Raw genomic sequence first — 12,585 nt, 5'->3', positions numbered from 1 at the left:
AAGACAGGTGAGTAGAGCAAACAGCGTGCGGCTGTGTTTGCACCGCTGCTCCTCTGATCTAAATTTCATGAGACGATTAAAAACAGGGAGGGACGGGGAAATTGTGCCCGCTCCCCTTCTACAATCTCCTCCTCCTCCTCCTCCTCCTCGCTGTCAAATAACGAAGATGAGGCGAGAGCCAGAGTGGCGTCCGTGCCGGCCTCTCCGGCACAATGGGCTGGTGGGGTTGAGGAAATCAAACGCTGACGTCTGTGATGAGTTAAAGCGTCTGCTGTAAGCTCTGAACTCCTGCACCCTGACAGTAGATCGTGAGGTGGAGCAGCACGTTTGGGTTTCTGACGGGGCCTTCATTGTGTTTCAGGAGCTCGCTTGTGATGAGGAAGAAATGAGCATGATGATGATGATGATGATGATGATGATGATGGTGGTGGTGCTGGTGGTGGTGAAAGAGCTGGTGTACATGATTCAGGTTCATGGGGGTGGGCTGGAAAGAGGGGAGAAGGAGAGAGAAGGGGGGGTGCTCTCTTTTGGTTGTCATAGCAACCTAGTCATTTCTCGTCTCCCCCAGCTACATCTGCTATCACTTTAACTCATGCATCAATTTTTTCCTCCTTCTTCTTTTTTCTTTTTAGTTATTTCGTTTTGTTGCAGAACATGTGTGATTGGAAATGCGTTACGTTCAGTATCCGCAGCGAAGTCATACGAAATGTGGCGAGCAACGATGGACTTCTGCATCTTTGTTTGTCCTTGACAAGCAGCTGAATGTGTTTGTCTGAGGGCGCTGTGTGGCGCAGTAGTTTGCATTTGGTATCACACGGATCAGCGCCTATTTGGGAATAAATCTGGGACGAAGTGTAAAACCTGTGCAAAATACCTCTCCTTTGGCAGTTTGATGCTGGGTAATCAAGGCGCTGATCTGGATTCATGCATTTAACACGTCTCAGGGATCTGGGTTTGAGCTCCATTTGTAGTCACAGGGCTCCTGCGGATCCTTGAAAAGTCTTAAAAGGCATTGAATTCATAACTCTAAAAATAAGGCCTGAATTGGCATTAAAAAGTCTTGAATCCAAATTTCAAAAGTCTTAAAAATTTGAACACATTGGTAAGATTTATGTTAGTTTGAAGTTAAAAAAAATATTAAGTAACATTTATCTATTTTACTAAATAATTTCCTGAATTACAATAGTGGAACTAAGAAAACGGTGATGTGGTTGCACCAGGAACTTTTAAAGCAGACGCATGTCGTGGTTCTACCTAGGGTGCCTGGAGAGAGAAAAAAATTAGGAAAAATTGGCAAAAAAAAATCCAAAAGTGGCTTAGGAAAATTGATTATGGCAGCAAAATTGAGAATTAAATTTTGAATTAAATAAAAAAAAACTGTAAAAATTCCAAAAATGGTTGTGACAGTGGATGGGGGCAAAAAAGGCATAAAGTTGTAAAAATGGGGTTAAAAAAAGGTAAAAAGTGATGTTTTATGTAAAATAAACATTGGGTTAAAATTGCCTCTAACCCAGGTAATTCATGTGATGTTTTTGTTTGTTAGTTTTGTTTGTTTCAACTGTGGTTCGTTGTCGACTTGTTTTTAAATTTGATTTCCAACGTCATTAAAAAGTCTTAAAAAGTCTTAAATTTAACTTGCCTTGAGCTGTAGGAACCCTGAGTCAGAGTACTACGACCAATCACGTTCAGGGAAATGAAAAGAAAGCTAAAACAGGCGTAACTCAATCTTCTGCTCTGACATCCTGTTTCCCATCAGACATAATCTGATGTTGTGTTGCTCAACTCCAGAAACAGACGTCAGCATGCCAGCGCAGCTCACAATCTGCTCTAGATCATAAATTTGTGAAAAACAATCAGCGTTTGGATTGTCTGGACTTCCTGGAACGGTCAGAAATAACAAAATTAATCTCCAGACAACGGAGAAGCATTTTGAAAGTTTTTATCCCCTTCGATAAAAACCATAGGCTGTGTGATACATGGGCACAGTGTCTGTGATGTCACCCATCTGTGTAAGATGGAGACTCTTAAAGCCTTTGGCCGTCAGATGTCATATTGGAAAGACTGGACAAAGCTAGAAAATTTACCCTTTACACATCTGTAAAATGATGTTTTTATTTCAGCGGACTGATTATCTATTAACAGTGGGCTGTGTGGTTTACCGGTGACCATGGTCGAGTCACTTACAACTGCATATCCTCCTAGTTACAATAGATCTCAAGCATAGACTGTAAAAAAATGGACGTCCGCTTGCTCGGCTCAAAGTGAGGTCTCCACAAAAACTGCTCCCCCTGGTGGCTGGCTGCAGTATAGGTAAAAAAAATCCATCTCCCCAGTCATTCCAGATGGGCTGTGGTCAAACTTTAACAAATTAATACACCTGGTAGAAATGTTTCTCACGTCTGGAGGTGTTCTGCTTCATGCCCTTTTTAGTTTAGATGATTTTGACAAATTACCAGTTTTATTGTGTTGATAGTTTTGTGGACTGTGCTGTTTCTAATTGGGGCGGTGATATGGCCCAGCAGCCCTTCAGTGGACGCCGGGTCAGAGTCCAACCTCTCCCCCGTCAGCCCCAACTCTCACCCTATTCCAGCTCCATCAGCTGTCCTTTCCTCTCTGGATGAAGAGCCTGAAAATAACTGAAAACACTTGAATTAATATGCTTTTCCTCATGTTTTCAGATGGAAGATGGCCAGACGCTGTTTGACTACAACGTGGGTCTCAACGACATCGTCCAGCTGCTGATCCGCTCACAGACCGATGCTCCAGACAGCCCTGCCAACAAGGACTCCTCTGCTGTGTCCTGTACGTCAGCCCCTTCCCCCGACTCCAAATCAGAAAGCCACAACTCCACAGCTCTCGCCTCCCCTGCTGCTATGGAAACCTCCACCAAAATAGACAATGACAGCAGCAGCAGCGTAAAAACCAGCACTCTAAACGAAACCAAGCCGGATACCAGCGCTACCAGTAACTCAGCCAGCACCAAAAATGGGTTCAAGTCGTCCAGCCCCACACGGGACAGCCAGCCCCACACATCCAGCAAAAACACACTGGTCGGCCCAGGGATCGGCGTGTACAAGGTGAGGATCAGAGTGTGTCTGAGAGGCTCGTCATGTTTATTCAGCTCAGATCAAATCATGGATTTAATGTTTTCTATGTTTATAACTGATATAACTCAGAGTCCAAGGACAAACACGCCACAGCCCACGAGCAGATTTACTCTCCCACTGTCCTTTGCAGTCGCCCTGAGACTGCTCAGACGGGACACTATGACCAAATAAACAGCCCGACCTGTATTTAAATACGTCCTTATGACATTGCTGAACGTATTCCCCCAGATGTCCGTTGTGTTGCTTTTAATTTGTTATGACTAATATCCCAGACACACAGCAGAAGGCTCAGCAAACCAATTCAGCCCTCACAGATAAAACTGAGCAGAGCTCTCCTGTTGGTAACCAAGTCCAGATTAGTCATAGACTGCAGCCCACGTTCAGGTGAATCCGCTCTGTGCCGGGCTTTTCTGGCTCCACTGGATGACCAAGTTGTCTGAGGATTACAGACAAGTGTGGGACTGAACTGACCTTTTTTAGGCTAGAAATCCAACACACAGTTATATTATAGCTTTTATATATATAAATAAAAAAATAAATCTATGTATGTATTTATATTTTAATCCAACGGCCGATATGAAACCCATTCAAAACTGTGTTGTTTTGGCTCTGATGCTTCTCTGCACAGAATTTCTCTATGGAAGCCCTAGATGGTCAAACATTCAAAATCAGACATGAAAAAAACAAACAGAAAACTAATTCAACTATATTTCATGCCTGTTAAAAGACAGCACAAACTCAATTTTGTCCAGTTTCATTGCAGTTACGTAGAGTTTTTTGAAAACTTTATTTACTGTAGAAAACTTAAGCTATTTATTTTTTTTTAAGTTTTCATTTAACTTTATAGAACATGCAGCTGAGCCTGGGAGCTCTTTTTTAGAAACATATGCTTGAAAGCATTTGATTGCAGTAAAGTGTTGGAGTTTTATTTGTTCAAAATTTTTTACGCCAATATTTTCACTTTGTCCGCAAATGAGGCGAGCCCGCGAGCTAGTTCAGGCAGTCAACTCGAGCAGCACTGCTATACACATACCACGTGTCTCACACGTCATGACCATCTTGCAATCACACTCTCTCAATTGGGCGGTCTATTTAAACCGGGAGTCTCTCATCCCTCTCTGCCTGTCAATGCCTTGGCTGCCCTGCGTTTGTAATGCTGCATGTTTCTTTGCCGCTCGTGATTTTACCTTCTGGCTGCGTAGGTCGCGGTGTCTCTCGCCGTTTCTGATTCAAAGGGTGAGTCTCGACTTTCAGAGGCGGACGTTGGTTTATTCCTGAAACCCAGGCTCGGTCGGCGAAGTTTGCTCCATGAATGAATCATCCTTCTACATTACCAGCAAATGACTTGCCGGGCGGCTCATGCACCTCAACCTGGGAGAGCTGTAAGCCGTAGCTTAACGTTCCTGGTCAGCCTCAGCCGTTAACAGTTTTGATCATCTGCTGATCCAACAAACCTTCCCCGATGCCTCTACGCCGGGTGTCGAAGGCACAGCGAACAGCGGGCCCTCCAGGGGGAAGGTAAAGCTCCAGCTTAAGCGCGCACTCTGCTCCTCACTCAGCTTCTCCCGAACCGGAGATCGGAACTGCCGGATCCTGACACCTCCATCGACGCGTCCTTCTGTCTTCACCTCTCGGGGGAGTCTCCGATCGTCAGAAATGCCTAGTTGAATGCCATGGACTCCCTTTCTCGCCATGTGAGCTACCTGGGCTCTCCCGTGTCTGCTGTACCTGCCCCGGTCTTTCCCACTGACGCCGCAAAGGTCCCTGGGAACTGCAGTCCCAGCCCCTGCCTTGGCTCTCGGTCCCTGCTCCCTGCTGCCTGTCGCTCCTGATTCTTTGGGGAATAATTCCTGCAGGTAATCTCGTTGTGCCTTCAATTGCCTTCATAACTGGATTAGTTAAAAGTCCGCCACTGGTCCGTCATTCAAAGGACGCAGGTCTAAGCCCCTCAGCCAACACTCTCCCGCTTGTGTTGTAATTATTCCTTACTTATTTGATGCATTTTTATATATTTATTTATTTATTCATTGTCGTATCAGAGCAGACACGGGGGTTGTGCAAGATGTAGTTACTTTATCATTTAATATGCGTATTGTCTTTGCTCTTATTCTGACAGGCTTTGACATTATATCGGTAAAGATTACGTTGCGTGGGTTCGGATTTGCAGACAAAAGTTTTGTAGATTGCATAAAATTCTGCAGGTTCTTGAGAATAGTGAGCCAGGTCTGTAAAACTTTTACAATGGCAGAATCTATAAGGCTTTTGGCGTTTTAAAACCTGCTTGCAGTTTATGCTCAATACAGTGAGGAATTTGTTACTCTTCCAATGTTATCAGACCCCATTCTCATCTATGGTGGCTCTTTCTTTGAGCACCTCAATCTTTCAGCCAAGATGTCGTGTACATTCAGAGATTCGATTCAGGGTATCTGCAAGGTATAAAAGCCTTTAATCATAAAATCCAATAATTTGAATTTAAGATCTTAACTGTCTTAAATCCTCTTTTTTTTTTTTATAAAATGCCTGAATATGAATGCTAAGAGCTGAAATGTATGACATTTTCTCTAAACAAATAAATAAAGAAATAAAAGATAAAAGCAAGTTTATCTTAGCAGCAAGGCAATTCAGTGTCAGTTAAACTAAATAAATTAATAAATAATAATAAATAAATTTATGAATTATGATATTTTTAAAATACATAAATTAATTAAATAGATATAAGGAATGGATATAAGATACAAGAAATATGCTATACCTTCTATAAAGGTATAGAAATAAAACAATGATAAATAAATAAAATAGATAAAGAAATAGCAAAGGTATAGAGGAATAAATAATGAAATAAAATGAAATGAAATGAAAATGAAATAAAATAATAATAGTTATAATAAATAATAGTTTAATGATAATAATAATAAAACAAAAGGCATATATTCAGTGTTTTATTGCAATGCATTCAGTTGTTTTTAATTGATTGGGAGAGGTCATGCAGTTATGACCAATTCTCAGAGTTTCATTGCTGCTCCTCTGCATGGGGGTATGTTTGAAGGCAGTGCTGCTGTCTTTCACCTCTGCCAGTGCATTTATGTCAGACTGTGAGACCGGAAGAAAATTGAAATAAATAAAGAATAATAATGATTAAAAATAAATAAATAAATAAATAAATAATAAAATGAACTAAAAATAAATGATTAAATAAATAAATAAAATAAAAATTAAAATAATAATTATTATAATAACATTAAAAAAAAGAATAGATAATAAAAAATAAATTAATTAATAAAAAAAAAAAAAATAAATAAAATCAATGCGTTGCAAATGATAATTCATTAACAGATGAATGTTGTGGAAACATCTAATTTCTGGTCATCAGCCAGGGAAGTCCTTTAAATTGTTAAGAAGAATCTTAATCTGACTCTTCTTTCAATCCGTGCTCTGAATCTGTCATGTCCTATGTCTTCTTTTGCCAGTGAAAATGTGAATTGGGTTTTAAGTTATATCTATTGTGGCATTAAAAATAAAAAATAAAAACAAATATAATACTTATGACAATTACAAATATAATAAAATAAATAATAATAATAATAATTTATTTATTAATAAAGATAACGAATGAATGAATACAGGATGATAATAATACACAATAATAATAAATTTAATTATAAATGAAAATGATATACATAAAAAAAAAAAAAAAAAAAAAAAAAAAAAACCTGTTGAAACTTCAGAGCCTATTTCCTTGACCACACAAGCTGGCTTTACGGGGCGTAAAACCCGAGACTCTTTCATGACTTCTCTTTGTGTGATAACTGTTACAAGACCTGCCGGCCCCAGAATTCCAGCCAAATTCATGTCTAGCTCTATAGATCATTCTTAAAGGGTCAGGCACCTTTTTCTTCAGGATATGAGTTCCCTGTTTGTTTGTTTGTTTTCTTGCAATTAAAACATTTGCATTTCCTAATTGTTAAATAATGCCTATGTGGAGTTGGTGTGCAGACAGCCACCCTCGCTCTGTCTTTCAGGAGGCTCACTCCTGCTGAATCGAGGAATTAATAGGAAGTATCTTTCAACTCCGGTGACGTGACGGCTCTTTCCAAAGCTCTGTTTATTCTCCCCAATAGATGTTTTGTGAATCATCTGAGTACTGGTTTAGTAAAAGATTTTAGCAGTCCTGTGCTCTTTAAACAACCTTGTCAAATTCTCAGTAAGTTAAGGTCAAACTCCCTTCTCTATTCGGAGCAAGAGCTATGGTGTTGCCACAAGGAATGTTCAATGAAGTTATAATAATGATATAGGTTTCATTAGATCTCTCTTCAGTTGCAACGACTTTGTGGAGACTTAAGATTCTCTCTAGTTTATAATGACCCTGCTCCATTAGTTGGTTTTGGGGGATTCTTTATGGTTAATGGTTTGCTCGTCTGGATTTAGTTTTACATTAGATGCTAAGACTTCAGATTCTTCTTGGGGACCCTTCCATTCTGCTGCTCTCAATGACTTAAGGCATATCCTCCAAGCAATGATAAAGAATGCCCCTCTTTAAATCACTGGTGCATAAGTCAGTGTTGAGATTAAGACCTATTTGACTTCTATTGTTCTTCTTCGAGAAGCAGTTCTCTTCATGGCTTTATAGTTTCTCAGTGGCAAATCCAAATCTAGGCCTCTCCTATATTATCATTTGAGCTCACTATTCTGATTCAACTTAGAAGAGCACATGTATTCCATATTCTTGAAACTCTGTCAGATCTTGTCAATGGTTATTGCTGAAACTAATACCATTATTTGTTCTTTGTTTTTATGATGGAACATTGGCATTATCATCCCTCAACCCATCAATCGTCCTCCTGTTCATCATCGATGGTCACAACCTATGATGAGATCCTGGTTCTCCAAAAGCTGCTTGCTCTCTGCCTGTGCTACTGCCTGCCAGACGAACTCCAGTCCCCTCAGTCCCTGACCATCAAGGATGCCCATTGCTGCTCATCTGCCTGCCTCAACACCCAAATCCCTGGGTTGCTAGTTGTCTTCTGCTAGCAATGCTATGATGGTTCTCAAGAGATCCAGCTTGCTCAAAAGCCCTTGAACTTCTGCTTGAAAGTGTTAATGAAAGAAAAGTGATTTTACTTGCTGCTTAATACTGTCAATGCATATCAGGTGGTTTGCTGGGTTAAAGAAAGTATCTAATAAATGCTATAGGTCTGCATCTTCAACGTAGAATGTTCCCTTGCGGCCACAGTGCTATCAGAGAATGGCCTCACAAAGTAGAGAATACTAGATAGTATATTCCCCGACAGGCGCTGTACTGGCGGGGAATGGCCTCACGGCGGCTGGTGCCATGGTCACACATAGTAGAGAACACTAGATAGTATATTCCCCGACAGGCGCTGTACTGGCGGGGAATGGCCTCACGGCGGCTGGTGCCATGGTCACACATAGAAGGGAACACTAGATAGTATATTCCTCTACAGGCGCTGTACTGGAGGGGAATGGCCTCACGGCGGCTGGTGCCATGGTCACACATAGAAGAGAACACTAGATAGTATATTCCTCGACAGGCGCTGTACTGGCGGGGAATGGCCTCACGGCGGCTGGTGCCATGGTCACACATAGAAGAGAACACTAGATAGTATATTCCCCGACAGGCGCTGTACTGGCGGGGAATGGCCTCACGGCGGCTGGTGCCATGGTCACACATAGAAGAGAACACTAGATAGTATATTCCCCGACAGGCGCTGTACTGGCGGGGAATGGCCTCACGGCGGCTGGTGCCATGGTCACACATAGAAGAGAACACTAGATAGTATATTCCCCGACAGGCGCTGTACTGGCGGGGAATGGCCTCACGGCGGCTGGTGCCATGGTCACACATAGAAGAGAACACTAGATAGTATATTCCTCTACAGGCGCTGTACTGGAGGGGAATGGCCTCACGGCGGCTGGTGCCATGGTCACACATAGTAGGCTCTACATTCTGGCCCAGGCTCCTAAATTTTGTTTTGGGGGATTATGTTCAGTATGTTTTGCTCATCACTCCTCAATGTCACCATGTAAATTTATTGTGAGGGGTGATGAGACCGGAGCCTGGACGCCAAACATAAAATATATTTGCTGCCAAATAAACTATTCAAACGTGAGTTGTCTGACTGAAATGAGGCGAGCCCGCGAGCTAGTTCAGGCAGTCAACTCGAGCAGCACTGCTATACACATACCACGTGTCTCACACGTCATGACCATCTTGCAATCACACTCTCTCAATTGGGCGGTCTATTTAAACCGGGAGTCTCTCATCCCTCTCTGCCTGTCAATGCCTTGGCTGCCCTGCGTTTGTAATGCTGCATGTTTCTTTGCCCCCACCACCACCCCAGCAACCACCTGCAGGCTCCGGGGGGATTATGTTCAGTATGTTTTGCTCATCACTCCTCAATGTCACCATGTAAATTTATTGTGAGGGGTGATGAGACCGGAGCCTGGACGCCAAACATAAAATATATTTGCTGCCAAATAAACTATTCAAACGTGAGTTGTCTGACTGAAATGAATTTCAGCTTCAAATATCGGCTATCGGCCTCCTTGTCTACTAATAATCTTTATCAGTATCGGCCCCAAAAAATCCATATCGGTCTATCGCTAATAAATCTAAATATGTATATATATATATATATATATATATATATATATATATATATATATATACATATTTGTATTGTAGTGGTTGCTCTTTGGTTCATTAGCCCTTGTTATCCTCATTGTGACCTACTTTATTATTGTTGTTAACAGTATGATTGGCCAGTGTCATGATTAGAGATAGACCGATATGGATTTTTCCGGGCCGATACAAATACCAATTATTTGTAGTCAAAAAGGCCGATATTAATTTGCAGTCAAAGTGAAAATATTGGCGTAAAAAATTTGGAACAATACAAACTTTAACACTTAACTCCGTTCAAAAACCTTTAAGCATGATTTTATAAACAGCTCCTAGGCTCAGCAGCATGTTTTATGAAGTTAAATGAAAACTTAAAAAATTAAAAAGCTGAAGTTTTTTACAGTAAATAAAGTTTTCCAAAATTTCAATGTAACTGCAATAACTATAATAACTGCTCTGCTGACTGGCTGTTACCCAAGCCATGGCTCTGCTTGTAACCAATCAGATGGTGCTGTGGGTGGGACAGTGCTTGGGACAGAGCTGCAACAACGTAGTTTTAAATTTGTTTCTTATCAGCCGGCGGAGTAAAAAAAAAAAAAAAGGTTGATGCCGAAATGCTTCAAAATGCCAAATATTGGCCCTGATATTGGCCCTGATAGTCGGCCTATCCCAAGTCATGATGCTCATATCCATTTTAACAAATGGAAAAGCTTCTGTTTTGTAAGTGCCAAAAATTAAATAATATGAGTGTTGGAAAAAAAATCCCATACAGCCTAAATGACAGATTAATGATTTTCACTCAGATTAGCATCATTTACCATATTCACATGTTAGCTATTTTCATCTGTTAGCTCCAGGATAGGAAACTGAAATGCGTCTTGTTAAAATGCAACCAAAAGATACTGACAGTTAAGAATATCAAATAAAATCAGAGTCTTATACCACCTATTCAATAACATTATGTTGGGCAATAGCAATATTGCTAATCCTAGCATCACATTGTGTTTCAAGATAGAGTAGAAAAAGGCTTAGCATCAATTTATGCTAATGTTAGCTAACAGCGGTGAGACCATAGACTGTATAAAACATGGATTTGGTCTCCACGCTGTGAAATGGGGCTAATAACTAGCCAAAACAACAAGATGTAAGCTTATGACATCATCATAGTCACATAACTGATTTTAGCAATTAGCTGCTTTTGAGCTAACATCGGTAGGTTGGAAATTGTGCTTTTCTTTTTTTTATCCAAGAACACTAAGTTGTATTAGGTAAGACGTGTTTGCTAATGCTAATGCTTACTGCTACTGAACATTAGCTGTTTATTAACTGTTTATTGATATGGCCGACTTGGATTATCATCATACATGTTTTAGTAGCCAAAAATTTGACATTTTAAGTCAAACTAAAAGTAGAGAAGAGGAAAGTATAAGTATTTTTGCTCGTTTTTATTAATAACTGAAGTCACTCAGACTTCCTTCACTGTTGGATCCTCATAAGTCTTCATGCTGTTTTGGTTATGGAAAACAAGGTGATTGTTTTTTTATTTTTATTTTCTGAAAAAAAAGACTTTTTCCATTCCTGTAATGAAGAAATGGAAAATGGAGTGAATCAGTGCGTAGAGTTGTAATTTTCCTGTCAGTACTCATAATGTTGGTGGTAATAACTTTGATCCCAGCTGTTAAAGCGCTCACACACAGGTTGGTAAGTACTGCCTGCTTTAATCAGCTAACACCATGCATCAACAGATAATGTAGTCGCTATGAAAAGCAGGAAAATCCTCAATCAGTGTTTTATCTAAAGTGTGACATGAGCCAAACTTCAGGTGCTCTCCAGGTGTAACGCTGCGTCTCCCTGTCTCCTCAGATCAACGAGCTGGTGGACTGCAGAGATGTTAGCATCGGCGCCTGGTTCGAGGCCTGCATTGAAAACGTCACGCGAGCGCCCAAAGGACAGATTACACCCACTAAGGGCAAGGTGGGCCGGCCCCCAAAAAGGACTAATGGGAAGCTGGAGGCCGAGTCCGCACAGGCCCACGGCCAGGGCCAAACCACAGACAGTAACAGGAACAATGTTGTTATTAGCTCGGAGAGTAACGGAGCCTCCACCTCTCAGACGGACTCTACAGCAGCTGCAGAGAGCGCGGACAGGGAGGAGGACGTCGTTTACCACATTAAATATGACGAGTAAGTGTCAGCTGCTGCAGTGAACTCAGTTTCAGGGACGATGGAGACGTTACTGCAGGTTTTTCATCAACAGCTCAGAGAAGAATCAGAGCATTTCTGCAGTGCTGCGTCTCTAACAGCACAGTGTCAGGGGGCTTTCACACCCTGAATAACATGATGCTACTCTGCCCTCTGGTATTCCCTCTGTTGCTGGGTTAGCACAGCTAGCTCGTCCATCTTATTGGAGATAGATCTTACGTTCCCAATAACGATGGATGGAAGGACAGGTCGAACCAGCACGTCGTCCTCACCTCCTTCTCCTCACCTTGTGGGGAAACATCCGGCCTAGCACCAGTTAGAATTTAGACAGTCAGCAGTTAGCAGTTCGTTTTCTAAGTTTTTCTCAGGAAGAGAAAGTTCGGTCCTGTTGGTTTCAGTTCAAATATGAAACTTCAGTTTATTTAGCTCAACTCAGTTCAGTTCAAAGGAGAAAAATAGAAAACAAAAGTTCATTTCCTAGTTTGAAAAAAACAAACGGTTTTGTTTAAATCCAAAGAAAACAAAGAAAAAAAAATACTCACAGCAGAAGATCAGGTCAAAAAGCCAGTCATGTTACTGCAACTGGGTCTGAAGTTGATGACCCGTTTTTGTCTTTTCATGCAAATGAGGGACTAAC

At 41.1% G+C, this 12,585-nt stretch overlaps 1 protein-coding gene across 1 annotated transcript in view; it reads left to right on the top strand.

Annotated features, from left to right (window-relative positions):
* uhrf2 (ubiquitin like with PHD and ring finger domains 2) overlaps positions 1-12,585 on the top strand; it is a 45,809-nt gene that overhangs the window by 12,073 nt on the left and 21,151 nt on the right. The window contains exons 2-3 of the mRNA XM_074689995.1: positions 2,679-3,077; positions 11,611-11,930. Of these exons, the coding sequence (XP_074546096.1) occupies positions 2,679-3,077; positions 11,611-11,930 (719 nt within the window). The remainder of the gene's footprint in view (positions 1-2,678; positions 3,078-11,610; positions 11,931-12,585) is intronic.

Source organism: Halichoeres trimaculatus, unplaced genomic scaffold, assembly GCF_033239565.1.
Source record: "Halichoeres trimaculatus isolate MK-OKI-2021-1 unplaced genomic scaffold, fHalTri1.1 fHalTri1_scaffold_16, whole genome shotgun sequence".
Classification (NCBI taxonomy): Eukaryota; Metazoa; Chordata; class Actinopteri; order Labriformes; family Labridae; genus Halichoeres; species Halichoeres trimaculatus.
The sequence above is the reverse complement of the archived record's forward strand: the minus strand, read 5'-3'. Positions and strand labels throughout refer to the sequence as shown.